Below are 16460 nucleotides of genomic sequence, written 5' to 3'. Positions count from 1 at the left end.
TCGAAATTATGGGGTAATCATTATGCCACACATGCGGTTGATTTGAACTTAAATTTAATTGAACCCAGAATATTTTTTTAACATTAGTAAATGCATTCGGTTGCATATGGCTAACATATTTTAATGTTAATTTCTTTAATATAATTGTTCATTGTTTGTTAATGTTATCTCATAATATATGAACTAATGTTTGTGCATAAAACTTCAAATGTATAAAATTTTTGTTGCAATTACCATTAAATAAAATAAAGAAGTGAAAAATGAAGAAGCGGTGTAACATTATTTGTATTTGTTAGTTCGTGTCCTTAACTAAAGTTAATAAATGTAACCTGATTATAAAGTTCAATTCTCTAACATTAGTGAATGCGTTAGGTATCATGAATTAACAATGAACTATATTTTTTAAATGGCAATAAAGAATCTTAATTAATGGCAATTGATAAAAACACAATTGTTATATTAGTTCATGTTGCATTAAAGGTGCAGTGTGAGATTCAGAAACCCTTGTTATTAGTGACACCTGTGGCCGTTAAGTGAACTGCAGCTGCTGCCTGTTGCTCGTGCTCTAAAACACTGAACAATAAACTTAAAAGACTAAAACAATGACGTAACTTACAAAGAGACTGAATGTTATTCACTGGCATCATGCTGACAGATGAGGTAGCATAATTAAAATTACAGCGTTATTATTGTTTTACTAGAAACATTGCACAATGCACCTGCACAGAGTAAAAAATTAAATTGTGCACATGCGCAATTGTCATTATTGCAGTTGATTATATAATTAATTCAGGACCAGTTTGTGCTCAGTCTTGTATTGTCATGTGTGAAACAGATGCCCTTTATTTTTACAGATAATTTAGCAAAACTTGAATCTTTAAAATACTACAAATATTAAAAGTAAATAATACTTTTAATATTTCACACACACACACACACACACTTTTAAAATGACTGATACGCCCCTGCTGTATCTGTCACTAATTTTATCTTTTTATCTTTATCTTGCTGCACAAAATTGCACAAGGCTGGCAGCAGATAACATACAGATCTGATTCTGGAGTGGGATCCAACAGCTTTAGTTTAAATTTAGTCCTCTGGAAATCTGTCCAACCTGCAAACAGCTCAGCTTGAATGAGTCAGTGAAACATGGTGTTTACTCTGCTGGTAGAAAGTCATCACGACAGAGCAGCCGTTCAGAGAATCAGAGGCTGGAGAAATGAGAAGTTCTTTTTGTGTTGTTAAACGAGCATGAAGGAATGAAATCCCAATCCCACCCTAACCCCAACAACATAACAGTGGTCCCAAATGACACAGACACACACATGCACACAAAACCCCCCAATAAACAGATAAAAAAACAACAACAATAATCACACATCCACAAATGTCAAATACCCGCCCCAGTTCTCCACAAACCTTTATACATTATATGGGGTGTCTGTGGCTCAGGTGGTAGAGCGGGTCAGCCACTCATCGCAGGGTTGTTGGTTCGATTCCCGGCCCTCATGTCCTTGGGCAAGACACTGAACCCCAAGTTGCTCCCAATGGCAGGCTAGCGCCTTGCATGGCAGCTCTGCCACCATTGGTGTGTGTGTGTGTGTGTGAGCGTGTATTTATCACTTTGTGGGGACCTTTGGGGTAGGGTTAGGTTTAGGGGATAGAATATAAGGTTTGTACAGTATAAAAACCATTATGTCTATGGAAAGTCCCCATAAAACATGGAAACACAACATGTGTGTGTGTGTGTGTGTGTGTGTGTGTGTGTGTGTGTGTGTGTGTGTGTGTGTGTGTGTGTGTGTGAATGGGTGAATGAGTTCACAGTCTAAAGTGCTTTGAAAACCGCTAAGGTTAAAAAAGCACTATATAGAGGTCTGGTAGCTCAGTGGTAAAGACGCTGACTACCACCCCTGGAGTTCGCTAGTTCGAATCCCAGGGCGTGCTGAGTAACTCCAGCCAGGTCTCCTAAGCAACCAAATTGGCCCGGTTGCTAGGGAGGAGAGTCACATGTGGTAACCTCCTCGTGGTCGCTATAATTTGGTTCGTTCTTGGTGGGGCGTGTGGTGAGTTGAGCGTGGATGCCACGTTGGATGACGTGAAGCCTCCACGCATGCTGTGTCTCCGTGGCAACGCGCTCAACAAGCCACATGATAAGATGCCCGGGTTGACGGTCTCAGACGTGGAGGCAGCTGGGACTCGTCCTCCGACACCCGGATTGAGGTCACTACACGACCACGATGGCTTAAAAGCGCATTGGGAATTCCAAATTGGGTGAAAGTGGCGGGAAAATAAAGAAATAAAGCGCTATATAGTTGCATTTACCATACCTCCCCGTTCCTCTGAACGCTACTTCCTCAAACGCCGCTACCCTTCCCATCTCCAAGCACCACTCCTGAAATGAGGGCGCTCCACAAACTAGAGCATTATTTATATTACGTTCCTGTTTAAAACAAAAATGTACATCAACCTTTTTCGATCTTAATTACACTGTATATTACTTTGCTTCATTTTCATTTATTTGTTATTTTTTGCCATTTAATAAACAATAAATCCATTCTGCCTTTTTAACCAATTGCAAATCTTTTGTCACCAATTGTTTGTGTATGTTTAGAGCTGCCCTGATGCCATCGATGAAATCTTCAGCTCCAAACTACATATCATCGGAGGTGTTGGAATTGGTATTGGAATGATCATGGTAACATTTTCTTAGGTTTTCTGTGTCATTGCAGAACATTTAGTTTCAAAGAAGTACTCTGATTTTTAATGGGGGGCGGCAGGAGGGGGGGTGTTGATGGCGGTTTCTGAAGTGTTATAAAGCGTTTGATTGCACCAAACCCCTTTGGTTAAGAAAACTGTTAAGAGGCTTCCACATGATTCGCGTCACCGTGCCACTTCAACTTCGACCCCTATTGCTGTTGATCTTTTGATTACTGGCCAATTTGCATATTTCCAGAGTCTGTCTTTGCAATTACACGTCCAACATGGGATTAGCTGTATTCACATCTTTCATCACGTCAATATTCATCCATATTATAACCTCACCTCAATGTATATTTTGTTATTTTGATTTGATGATAATTTGATGATTGATTTGATTTGATTTGATTTGATGAAAGAAAAATGCAATTATATGGAAATGTGCTCCGGCAGCACGTGCATCGTGTCTCCAACTTAATGTCTTGTGAATAGTAATTAACCTTCCTCCTCCTTAAAGGAACAGTTCACCCACAAATGTAAATTCTCTCATCATTTACGCACCCTCATGCCATCCCAGATGTGTATGAATTTCTTTCTTCAGCAGGACACAAATTAAGAGTATTTCAGCTCTGTAGGTCCATACAATGCAAGTGAATGGTGACCAAACTTTGAAGCTCCAAAAAGCACATAATGGCAGCATAAATGTAATCCGTTCGACTCCAGTGGTTTAATCCATGTCTTCAGAAGAAATATGATAGGTGCGGATAAGAAACAGATCAATGTTAAAGTCGTTTTTTTACCCAATTCTCCACTTTCACTTTCACTTAATTCAGCCACATACTGGTTGGTACTGGTCAAAGATGGAAGTTTGTAGTAATAAAAGGACTAAATATTGTTCTGTCTCTCTCTTACACCTATCATATCACTTCAGAAGACACTGATTTAACTACTAGAGTTGTATGGATTACTTTTATGCTGCCTTTATGTCCTTCTGGGTTCTGGTCACCATTCACTTGCATTGTATGGACCTACAGAGCTGAGATATTCTACTTAAAATCTTAATTTGTGTTCTGCAGATGAAAGAAAGTCATACACATCTGGGATGGCATGAGGGTGAGTAAATGATGAGAGAATTTTCATTTTTGGGTGTACTGTTCCTTTAAACCACACAAAATATATTTGTATAAATGCATATTATATAGGCTATTAAAAGCTTAATTTGGTGAATAATTATAAAGCATTGTAATGCAGCCAAGTCTCTGTCATTTTGAAATATGTCCCCATTGTGTTTATGGGCTTGTTTATAGTTAAAAGTCCCGTGTTATGCACCAAATCTCAATTTATAATTTATTAAAAAAATGTTCTGGCTATTATTGAGATTTTGAAAAGCTGCATATTTGATTTTATTCATTTTGGACTCTTGTAGCCTCTTTTTTATTATTATATATTTTTTTTACATTCTATAAATAGATTTTTAAAACGATCTGCCGAATAATTGATTAACTGCTTTTTGCAACACCTCTAGTAAATAACCACCCAGATTAGCAGCCAAGCAACTGCATAGCAACACCCTAAAGCAATCCAAAATGCCTTAGCAACCATATACAGTAGCAAAACCCAGAACAACAACCTTTCATTGTGGAGGTGAATTTCGTACGGCCGAGCACCACTCAAATCAGTTTATTTTATTTCGAAAATGTTACAAAAGTCTATCAGTGAGTGAGTGTGGGGGTTTGTGAGAGAGAGTGTCTATCTGTGAGTGAGTGGGTGTGTGTGTATGTGAGTGAGTGAGTGTGTGTGAGTGAGTGGGTGTGTGTGTGAGTGAGTGTGTATGTGAGTGAGTGAGTGAGTGAGTGAGTGAGTGGGTGTGTGTGTATGTGAGTGAGTGAGTGAGTGTGTGTGGGTGTGAGTGAGTGTGTATGTGAGTGAGTGAGTGAGTGGGTGAGTGTGTATGTGAGTGAGTGAGTGTGTGTGTGAGTGAGTGTGTGTGGGTGTGTGTGAGTGTGTATGTGAGTGAGTGAGTGAGTGAGTGGGTGAGTGTGTATGTGAGTGAGTGTGTATGTGAGTGAGTGAGTGTGTATGTGAGTGAGTGGGTGTTTGTGTGTGAGTGAGTGGGTGCGTGTGTATGTGAGTGAGTGAGTGTGTATGTGAGTGAGTGGGTGTTTGTGTGTGAGTGTGTATGTGAGTGAGTGAGTGGGTGCGTGTGTATGTGAGTGAGTGAGTGAGTGTGTATGTGAGTGAGTGGGTGTGTGTGTGTGAGTGTGTATGTGAGTGAGTGAGTGGGTGTGTGTGTGTATGTGAGTGAGTGAGTGTGAGTGAGTGTGAGTGTGAGTGAGTGATGTGAGTGAGTGAGTGAGTGTGTAGTGTGAGTGAGTGAGTGTGTATGTGTGAGTGAGTGGGTGTGTGTGTGTGAGTGTGTATGTGAGTGAGTGAGTGAGTGGTGAGTGAGTGTGTAGTGTGAGTGAGTGTGTGATGTGAGTGAGTGAGTGAGTGGTGTGTGTGAGTGAGTGAGTGAGTGGGTGTGTGTGTGTGTGAGTGTGTAGTGTGAGTGAGTGAGTGGTGTGTGTGTGTGTGAGTGTGTGAGTGTGTATGTGAGTGAGTGAGTGTGTGTGTGAGTGAGTGAGTGAGTGAGTGAGTGTGTGTGTGTGTGAGTGAGTGAGTGAGTGGGTGTGTGTGTGTGAGTGTGTATGTGAGTGAGTGGGTGTGTGTGTGAGAGAGTGTTTATCTGTGAGTGAGTGTGTGTGTGTGTGTGTGAGTGAGTGGGTGTGTGTCTGTGAGTGTGTATGTGAGTGAGTGAGTGAGTGTGTATGTGAGTGAGTGAGTGAGTGAGTGGGTGTGTGTGTGTGAGTGTGTATGTGAGTGAGTGGGTGTGTGTGTGTGAGTATGTGAGTGAGTGAGTGAGTGAGTGTGTGTGTATGTGTGTGAGTGAGTGTGTATGTGAGTGAGTGAGTGGGTGTGTGTGAGTGTGTATGTGAGTGAGTGTGTCTGTGAGTGAGTGAGTGTGTATGTGAGTGAGTGGGTGTGTGTGTGTGTGTGTGTGTGTGTGTGTGTGTGTGTGTGTGTGTGTGTGGGTGAGTGAGTGTGTATGTGAGTGAGTGAGTGAGTGTGTATGTGAGTGAGTGAGTGAGTGTGTCTGTGAGTGAGTGAGTGAGTGTGTCTGTGAGTGAGTGTGTGTGTGGGTGTCTGTGAGTGTGTATGTGAGTGAGTGAGTGAGTGTGTCTGTGAGTGAGTGTGTGTGTGGGTGAGTGAGTGTGTATGTGAGTGAGTGAGTGAGTGTGTCTGTGAGTGAGTGTGTGTGTGGGTGTCTGTGAGTGTGTATGTGAGTGTGTGTATGTGAGTGTGTGTGTGGGTGTGCGTGCGTGCGTGTGGGTGTGTGAGTGAGTGTGTGTGAGTGTGCGTGTGTTTCTTGAAGAAATCTTTTCTCTCTGTGTGCAGGTCTTTGGCATGATCTTCAGCTTGATGCTGTGCTGTGCCATCCAGAAAACCCGGGAGATCGTGTGAGGTCTCGTTTCCTGGGAAACTGCCCGTGTTTTTGTGTTGCATGTTGTCTGTCCCATACTGTCTCTAACATGAACTCGTCAGCTGAGAGCCAGTTAGATCACGACACAGGCACACAATATGTACACTTCTCTGACACTGCAATTCACATCTTTCTCTTAGTGCAGCTGTTATCTCTGGTCCAAATCAGGAGTAATAAAAAAGAGGATTGGTTTATTATTCCAAACCCATTGAAAAAGGACTTCAAGTCTTGGTTTATATTTTTTTATGGTTCATAATAGATTTTAAAGATGAATTAGTGTTTGCTTTGATGTACTTGCAGTTTTGCTTGAACTGTTCAGAACTTTTCTAATTGTTTCTGTGAATAGGGTTTCAATCTGGTTCACCCGTATCGGTGCATATGGCTCAAATAAAAGACAAATTACATGACAGCTGGTTTTTGTTTTTGTTTTTAAACTGGGTTCAGAATGCATGTCTGGTTTGTACAACGGATTGCAGTTGTAACTACCCCTTTCTCTTGCCTTTGATTACATGCAAACTAGGGCTGGATAATAATTCAGTATCAATATGTATCACGATATAATTTATTGCAATAATGGTGGTATGATTTTTAAACACATTTCGATATTTTATATAGGCTACATTACAGCATTTGTCACTGACTAACCTTCAGGGCTCAGCCGTCATTGTATATAAGCCAAGCAGAAATAGTAGAACACGTGACGCGTGCGTGACGCGGCCATTTTTGAAAGGGACACAAGAGCCAAAATTGTACGTCTATAGGATGTGTACACATAAGACTTATTTCACCACGCGGTCATATTATAATTATAAAATTATCTTGCGTCCTCCATAATATTTTAGGTTTAGTTGGGGGACGGGGGGTCTCTTAGATATTCAACTGCAACTCCATCCCACTGATCTGCCACGTAACATCATATTGAGCAAAACCCAAAACAACGGTAGATCTACAATATTAGGCTAATATCAGTTCGCAAACAAGCTAGGTAACGTTGTAGTCGCTAACGTTGCGGACTCTTGAAAAAGTACATCAGTTATCATAATTTTTTGTCATGACTAATTTATTAATATCTCAGCATCATCTGTATTTAGGAGAAAATAATCACTTCACCTGATGCTTAAAGTGAATTAATTGAGTTTCACAATTAACGAAGCAATTCGAGTCTCTTTTTTATTTATTTATTATTATTATTATTAAGCAAAAACACCAAAATATTACAACAAAAATGGCATTCAAATTACAATCAACTTAATTTTAACATGGGCTGACACACAAAAAGAATAATATAATATAAGGAGACAACTAGATTAATAATAATAATAATAATAATTCAATAAATAAATAATAATTACAACATCATGTGAAGTCGCCAGTGTACTAAAAAAAAAAATTATAACAAATTATATTCTTCAATTATATCTATCAAAATTCCAGCTTTTTATTTTACATTTTTGACAGGAAGCAATTCGAGTCTCCACCGGACTTGTGTGTGTAGGTGACGTAAAGCGGGAAAGCAGGCAGTGGACCAAACCACTGTGGTGCAAGGGAGGGGGGACTCAAAATATTTTTTTCTGAAGTTTTGGCCCGTTTGTATTGTTTTACTACTTACAGTTATTTTAAGTATATATTATTATATTTTTTACAATACACAGCGTGGTGTTTAATGCCCCAGCAAGTTTTTGTTGTTGCTCAGTCTTTTTACTGTTTTCTGCAGCAACCCTGAGCACTTTAATATTCTTTATCCTCGCTGAAGAACCTTTGTTTCAATCTATAAGATAATCAGCCTATGTTATAGTTTCAAGTTAAAATATTAATATTGACAAAGGTGAGAGTTTTATGTTTATTTGACATTTCTTGTTTGTATGAAGGCTAAGTGCAAATAAAAGGTGAACATTAATTTATTTGTAGTTTTTATTTCTTAAATATATAGTTTTAAAGGAGGAGGTTTCATAGACTTGACAAATTCATTTTTCAAAAGTTTGTAGGTTTCTAGATAACTAGTAAAAATTCTTCTATTTTTTTTTTTATATAAAAATTTCTTATAATTTTTTATTAAAATTATCATAAATAATTATATTATTATTATTAGCATAACATTTTAAGTAAAAGTTTAGTTTATTAATATTTCTCTGTCTGAATGTTCAAAATCCTTTATTTCCGGGTTTATTTAACACCTGGTCGTTACTTTGTATACAAGCATCTCCTAAAAGATTAAAAGTTCAAATCCCGGGGCCTGAGTTGCGAGTTAAAATGCTAACTACCACATCTGGGGTCGCAAGTTCGAATACAGGGCGTGCTGAGTGACTCCAGCAAGGTCTCCTAAGCAACCAAATTGGCTCGGTTGCTAGGGAGGGTAGAGTCACATGGTGTAACCTCCTGTGGTCGCTTTAATGTGGTTCTCACTCTCGGTGGGGCGTGTGGTGAGTTGTGTGTGGATGCCACAGAGAATAGCCTGAAGACTCCACACACCTATGTTTCCGCGGTAACACACTCAACAAGTCACGTGATAGGATGCGCGGATTGACGGTCTCAGACGTGGAGGCAACTGAGAGTCACTACGCCACCAGGAGGACTTTGAGCGCATTGGGATTGGCATGCCAAATTGGGGAGAGAGGAAAAATAAGTTGCCACTTCTGACACAAAAACAAAACAATGGACATAAATAAAACACTCAGCCAGTCATGAGTACATTTAGGTATAGTAAGTGCTCTTATTCGCTAATTAATACACTACTGTTTCTTAATTTTTTATTAAATTGTATTTAATTGCATTTAAATTATATGGTAACTCTTTACAATAAGGTTCCATGTTGTTAACAGCATTAGTTAACATGAGCTAATAATGAACAATACTTTTGCAATATTTATTAATCTCAATTAATGTTAATTTGAACATACGCTAATGATATTTCAGCATCAAAGAACATTAGTTAATGCACTATGAACTAACAATGAACAATTGTATTTTTATTAACAAAGATTAATAAATGCTGTAGAAATTGTATTCTTAATTGTTATAAATAATATTAACGAATGTATCCTTATTGTGAAGTGTTACTGAATTTATTAAACCTGGTTTATGTTCATTTTAGAGATATTAATTTATTTATAAACGTAAAGCAGTATGTGTTAACATTAATTAGTGCAATATGATCTAGCATTAATTAAACATTAACTTATTTAAATAACATTAACCAAGATTAATAAATATTGTTTAAAATATTGTTCATTGTTAGGTCATCATGCATTTACTAACGTTAATAAATGGAATCTTATTGTAAAGTGTTACAAATTATTTATTTGGAATGTGTCCATTATTGTTGCAATTTGTCACTTTAAAATCATTCAATCATTTTATATTAGCTTAATTTAACCTAGTAATTTACTTTGCAATCATTTGCAGTAGTGCAATAGTTTTGAGTAGTGGGGAAAAAAAATTCACATTAATTTAACATTTGCTAAAATATGGACTTTGTTGCCCTCTGGTGGTACTAATTTTTTCAAACAAGTCTCAACAAACGTACATTATCAAACTTTACTAAATAATTTTGTGTTCGATGATGAAGTCATCTGAAGCTTCATGTATTTTTTCAGATGCTCATCAATTAGAGACAGAACTTTGATATTGTGAGTCTGAATAGTTCATGTTTAATGAGTTCAATTATAGTTTTAAAAGGTTTGATCACTTTAATATATCCGTATACATCAAACAGAGAGAGAGAGAATGTGTGTTACAGTCGCTATATAAGTCTCACCCACTACAGATGAACGGTATATTAGACACTGGTGCTGTTTCTTGTAAATGATCCACTGACTCCGCTTGGATTTGATCTGGGAAGTCTATCTGCAACAGGAAAAATCATCAAATGGCACAGGTGGGCTTCCAGTGTCTTTATCATGCCTTCATATTTTCATATGCTCAAAAGCAAATATGGTAAATATGAACCATTGGTACTTTTATTCACCAAAGTGACATTCAGTTGATCACAATGTATCAGGACATTAATAACGTGAACCATTACTATTACAATATGAAAGAAATGTTCAGCACTTCTTAAACTACTAAAAGAGTTCTCATCAAATAATCCTCCATGTGCAGCGATGACAGCTTTACAGATCCTTGTTATTCTAGCGGTCAGTTTGTCCAGATACTCAGGTGACCTTTCACCCCACACTTCCTGTAGCACGTGACCTTTCACCCCACACTTCCTGTAGCACTTGCCATAGATGTGTCTGTCTTGCCGGGCACTTCTCACACATCTTACAGTCTAGCTGATCCCACAAAAGCTCAATGGGGTTCAGATCCATAACACTCTTTTCCAATTATCTGTTGTCCAATGTCTGTGTTTCTTTCCTCACTCGAACCTTTTCAAAACCTGTTTCAAAAGTGACTTTCTTTGCAATTCTTCCCATAAGTCCTCCTGAGTCTTCTCTTTACTGTTGTACATGAAACTGGTGTTGAGCGGGTAGAATTCAATGAAGCTGTCAGCGGAGGACATGTGAGGCGTCTATTTCTCAAACTAGAGACTCTGATGTACTGATCCTCTTGTTTAGTTGTACATCTGGTCTTCCACATCTCTTTCTGTCCTTGTTAGAGTACAGTAGTGCTTTGTCTTTAGACAGTAGTGACACCTTTGGATGAAATCTTCAGATTTTGGCAATTTCAAGCATTGCATCGCCTTCATTCCTCAAAACAGTGATTGACTGACGAGATTCTAGAGAAGTTTCTTTTTTGCCATTTTTGACCTAATATTGACCTTAAGACATGCCAGTCTATTGCACACTGTGCAACTCAAAAACAAACACAAAGACAATGTTCAGCTTCATTTAATGAACCAAATATCTTTCAGCTGTGTTTAATATAATGGCAAGTGATTTTCTAGCACCAAATGATCAATTTAGCATGATGACTCAAGGATAAGGTGTTGGAGTGATGCTGCTGCTGTCTAGATTTGATCAAAAATGACTTGTATGTATATTTATACATATGTTCATTTATATTTATCTAATCTATTAATTAATATTGATTGTTTTTCATTAATAGAAATAAAACATTTAAAAAATATTTAAAGGAATATGAATGTAGAAGTAAAAATGTAAGGTATACCTTTTACAATATTCTGTACTTTGCTAAAGATTTCCTTTGCTGTATGTTCATTGTTCTGCATTAAAACAATCACTCACGTCATGCATGACTTTCATCACGGCCGCTCTGTGCGCAAGCACACCAACTAGAGGATGCAACAGTCACACTTAAAGCTCAAATACATCATGCTGTTTATATCAGCTCTAGTGGAACGAGACCCGGCTTTCACGCATCTCTGGAGACTCCAAATGACCTGGTTGTGCACATTGACCGTGAGACTGACCACTCACCGCTACATTGCCGACAAGAGTCTCAGGTGGGACTATGATGATCAACGGAGATGAACAATTTCATGCAGTCGCCGCTGGATTCAACACTTTTCATACTGTATGTGCACCCATCAGTGGCTATTTTAAGGCTTTGAATAAGGTCAGCAATAAATAGCTTCATTCACAGCATCTCAGTCCCAATGGCAAGAGGTAACTGCTTATTTTCTTTGCATTTTAGTTTCTTGGGCTGTATAAACAGTTCTAACTTTGCATAACTGCACAGGATTTATCTGAAGTCAATACTAGAGTCATTTTTGTTGAAAGCCTCCTTTGGTTGACCTGATTTCACTTCGGTGCTCCCTTTATTGGAAGCTGCATTTGCACGAAACGTGCTATAAGGACGAGAAGACCAAAAGGCTGTGGACTTAATGTAGAATAAGTGTTTTTGCATGTGTACAAGCTCATTTGTGCAACTATGGCTGAAAATCCTGATGACCCTTTGGCATTGTTGGAGATTATCGAGGTATTGGGTGCATGTCGTGGAAGTGTGTCTTACGCTGACATATGCATGTATCTCAGTGGGCGATTCAGTCTGCATCCACTTCTTGAATTACGTAGTCTTCTGTACTCCAGTGCATGCAGAGACCCGTGTTTCCCTGCCACCCTTTTCAGAGAGCGCCTTCACCCGCCCTGCAGTAACCGGCTCTCCGCAGCTGCTGATGTTGTTTCCCTATTCAATCTCCTCATGCACACACGCATGGCTCCTACATATGCACAGAATGTCCAGACACTGACGCCCTGTCAGGTCTGTGGGAAGGGATTTCTGCGTTATGAATGGCCGGCTGCCCTGCCCATCGCAGGGGGAGGGACCACCTCTGAGGAATGTAAATATGAGAACCTCCCTTGTCAAGCGATTAGTCTCAACACGGAGGCTTTACACGCTCAGTCATACAGGCACAACCAAGAAAGCATGCAGAATACGCATTCTGTGGATACATCCAGTGATAAAGTCAATCCAGAGGCAGGCAAGATGCCGAAGGCCAATCAGGAGGCCCATATTGTTCGTACCTGTTCTCAGAAGAGGAGTGCCTTTAAAGACGGCTTTCGAAACTTAATGCCATTCATCTCCATGAAAGTCAATGGCCAGTCAGAGCAAAGCCCAGATGGACCTAGGGAAGATTGTGAGGATCTGCTTTCGATTACTCAAAAGAACCCCTATCCAGACCTTCCAACATATGCAGACGATCAACGAACATGCAACACGGCATCACATATGCATTGTCTGCATGATAATTTGTACATCTATGCAACTCATCCTAATGCTACACAACCTGTAGAACCAATGACAGACACCAACAAACAATATGTTGATGCTGCAAACCTATACAATCCTGGACAGACTCAGTGGCTTCATACCAAACACGAGAGTTTGGACGAGCTACAAACATCCACCTATTTCGGGCCTCCAGATGACAATCAAAACCAGCCAGCCCCGGCTCTACAAGTCAAGAGCCACAGTTTGGATATCGACTGCAGGACTGCGGATGAAATACTGGAACCGGAAAAGGCTGTTCTGCAGAAACCTCGATACGAAAGATCTGTATTAGAAAAGTCTGGATTAAGAAAGCCAGGATCTGTTAAACTCCGCTTTGACAGCTCAAGCTTCGACATTCCTGGCTTTGATCCTCGCATCGTCAGCTCGGTACGGGACACCTTTAAGCGTCTGAGCGGCATGAGTTTGGACGCCTGGTATGATTGGTCACTGAGCGCTGATGGTGTGGCCAGCGTGGGCACCCAAACGGAAATGGCAGACCGGCGTGCTTTGCGAAGCCTCATGCTTAGCGAAAAACTCTCATTGGACAACCCCGACATCGCAGAGGACGACATCAGCGCTATCTTCCGTTTCCTAGATGACATTAGCATGTGTGGCTCCATGGCAGTGCTGCCAAGAGAAGGGGGCGGGGCCCAAGAGGGGGGCGGGGCTGGGCTGCCAGAGAGGCGGGAGCGTTTAGGGAAGTTGCGGAGGTTGTTTCATTCTTTGGAGGCACCTGAGGAAGGTGTGCGATGGGGCGTTGGCCGTCTGCTTCAAAGGGTCACTGAACTAGAGCAAAGGCTAGAGCCAATCACAGAGCTGCGTGAGCAACTGTCACTTGTGCTATCCACATTGGACCGGCTGGAACAAAGGGAGCAAATGGCATGTCCACACTCACATCAAATGCACATACAACAACAGCCACCAGCATGGCCCAACGTACAGCAGCAGGGCTCCCCGATGATCAATCCAGGGATGGAAGGCGCCAACGAGGCAGCAGCCAAACGTAGACATCTGTTTGTACGCAGGGCCTCGAGAAGCAACACAGAGAGTAGCGGTTCAGAAGCACACAGAGAGTGGAGCATCAGCTTCAGCAAGGAGCCACACATACAGCCTATTAAGGTAACAAGACTGAATATTTGTCACAGCATTTTATTTACATGTACTTTGATAAGAAACATCTAAAAACTTTGAAAAACAAATGCACAGTGGGCCCCAAAATCTGAGACCTACGGAGCCCCTTAGAAGACAGGGAAGGCTTTTATTTTCTGGAATAGTTTTGCATTTCCGTGCAATGAATTTTGTGTTCCCTCGCAACAGCATTATCCATCCCTTATGAAAATGAACCATGGTTTTACTAAGGAGTGGTTTGCCATGGAGAGGTGGTGGCGTAGTGGGCTAAACCACATAACTAGTAATCAGAAGGTTGCTGGTTCGATTCCCACAGCCACCACCATTGTGTCCTTGAGTAAGGCACTTAAATCCAGGTTGCTCCAGGGGGATTGTCCCTGTAATAAGTGCACTGTAAGTCACTTTGGATGAAAGCGTCTGCCAAATGCATAAATGTAAATGTACTAAATGCATAGTTGAATTAGGTAATTTCTAGAAAAGTAGTAACGCCATAGTTAATTTTTGGTACAAGTACGGTTTGTCATAAAAAACATAACAAAAATGAACTCTGGCTTCATTATAGTAAAAGTGCAGTAACCATGGCAACCATGACTGTAGCATTAACCTTTTTTGTACAGTACACAAATTCACCATTGTGTATCTATAGTAAAACTTTTATTTAGTTATTTATTTATTTATTTATTTATTTATTTATTCATTCACAAAGAAGAAATATTTTTTAGGGTGCCATGCTTAAAATTTCACCACTGCATTACTGCAAAATGCAAAATAGGGCATAATGGTTTCCAGTGGTCACAGAGTTTTGCATCATTTTAAGTCACTTTGACCCAGAAACGCATTTTGAGTACAAAAGAAAAGTCACTTTCTAATGATATGATTATCATGTTTCTATTAGAGCTGTCAATTGATAAAAAAAATGTAATTGAATTAATTACATGGTGTCCCGATTAATTAATCGCAATTAATCGCATATACAAATCTATCTATCTGGATGGTTGTTTTGTTCACTGTAGAAACTGTGCGTTGCTCACACAGCTAAAGTTTCACTTACTGCCCTCTGGAGTAAACAGGTGGTACTACAAGCTTGCATTTCTCAGGCATCTTCCTTATTATGGTCCGGGGGCATTGCGATTAATGGCGTAAAATATGTATAGCATTATTTTTAATAAAATTAATCGCACTGAATTAGCGTGTTAAATCGACATCCCAAGTTCCTATGTCTCATTATTATGTTGCCAAGACATTAAAACTTAAATATTGCCTGTGACTGCCCTTTTTACTTTAGTTAATAAAACTCAAAATGTGTTTCTAGATCAAAATGACTCAAAATGATGGAGTAGGTCACATATGTATAGATCACAAGGGTGATCAAAGTATAAATCTTGTTTTGGCCCCTCAGTCAGATCAGCCAGCTCGTGTGTATACAAGAGATGGCCCAATAGCAGAGGAAGTGATGGGCTTCCACCTCATGCCACCCGAGGCCCAAAAAGCCCAGCGACGCACCTCTGTCCAGAGCGCTAGCCAACATATCGCCAACCGCCCCAAGGTGACCTGGAGCCAATCAGACTTGACGCCCTTGAACCTTAAGGTAACACTTCCAGATGCATTGATTAGAGAACAATTGTGTAAAACGTTGTCATGTTGTAAATCTTTGTATGTAGGGAAGACTGGGGCAATTATAAGAAATGTTACATTTTAATAGTAACTAAAAGAAAAACAGACAACAAAAAATATGCCATGATTTCTATGTGTATCTGTTACATTTACACTGATCAGCCACAACATTAAAACCACTGACAGGTGATTCTCAAAGTGAAATGTTCACATGGCTTTTTCTGGTCTCCCCTATTACAGGGGTCATGAGATAATACAAAGTCCTTGTGGAAGATGCATTTGTTGATGTTAACCCATTAATTAACTTTGATTCCTGGTGTCTATGTATGTTTTGCAGGCCCCTGAGTCTTTGGAACTCTGGACGGACGAGATTAACACGCCAGCCTCTGACACACTCCTGCGGCGTTCACATTCATACACCCGGTGCAGCAGGAACCAGGCGTACCGCATCGCTGCTCTGAGCATCACTGCCACTATCATCCTCATCCTCTTAATCGTCATTCCAGTCAGCACTATGTAATGTACATAGACACATGACACAATATCATTCTCTCTACGCCCATGAACGCTAATGCAGCTGCACAATCTAAATATCAGCCATCATTGCATTCAGAAATGTGGCAGACCACATTCATAACGCATGCATAATGCCAGAGACTATTTAGCATATACGGGCCACTTCTATTAAAATTAATGGGAGAAATTGGAACGCTCAACCAGGTGCATTAGTAGCACCCAACGGTCAACAGATGTAGAAAGGAAGTGCTGCCTTGCAGGTAAAAGAGACAATTACCTTTTAGATGAAGACATCGCATGTCAATCAACTCGAGAA

General features: G+C 39.9%; 2 protein-coding genes across 3 annotated transcripts in view; both read left to right on the top strand.

The window, feature by feature from the left end:
• Positions 1–6624, top strand: part of LOC127622775 (CD9 antigen-like) — a 26646-nt gene extending 20022 nt beyond the window's left edge. For both annotated transcript variants that reach the window (XM_052096866.1, XM_052096867.1), the window contains exons 7-8: positions 2612–2695; positions 6133–6624. In XM_052096866.1, coding sequence (XP_051952826.1) covers positions 2612–2695; positions 6133–6198 — 150 coding nt within the window. In that variant the 3' untranslated portion in view covers positions 6199–6624. The remainder of the gene's footprint in view (positions 1–2611; positions 2696–6132) is intronic.
• Positions 6625–12046: 5422 nt separating this feature from the next.
• On the top strand, positions 12047–16148 carry LOC127622741 (major intrinsically disordered Notch2-binding receptor 1-like). The gene is made up of 3 exons (XM_052096809.1): positions 12047–14005; positions 15414–15602; positions 15966–16148. Exons 1-3 carry the CDS (start codon positions 12047–12049, stop codon positions 16146–16148), a joined length of 2331 nt encoding a protein of 776 aa, XP_051952769.1.
• Positions 16149–16460: the final 312 nt, after the last annotated feature.

Source organism: Xyrauchen texanus, chromosome 29 (genome assembly GCF_025860055.1).
Source record: "Xyrauchen texanus isolate HMW12.3.18 chromosome 29, RBS_HiC_50CHRs, whole genome shotgun sequence".
NCBI classification, from domain to species: domain Eukaryota; kingdom Metazoa; phylum Chordata; class Actinopteri; order Cypriniformes; family Catostomidae; genus Xyrauchen; species Xyrauchen texanus.
Note: the sequence above shows the minus strand (reverse complement) of the source record. Positions and strands in the feature narration are given on the sequence as shown.

What these genes read in the sequence shown, in the direction of transcription:
- LOC127622741 (XM_052096809.1), top strand. Translation starts at nt 12,047, where the DNA reads ATGGCTGAAAATCCTGATGACCCTTTGGCATTGTTGGAGATTATCGAG. An exon ending in CACACATACAGCCTATTAAG is followed by an intron (nt 14,006 to 15,413) that starts GTAACAAGACTG and finishes TTGGCCCCTCAG; the next exon opens with TCAGATCAGCCAGCTCGTGT. An exon ending in TGACGCCCTTGAACCTTAAG is followed by an intron (nt 15,603 to 15,965) that starts GTAACACTTCCA and finishes TATGTTTTGCAG; the next exon opens with GCCCCTGAGTCTTTGGAACT.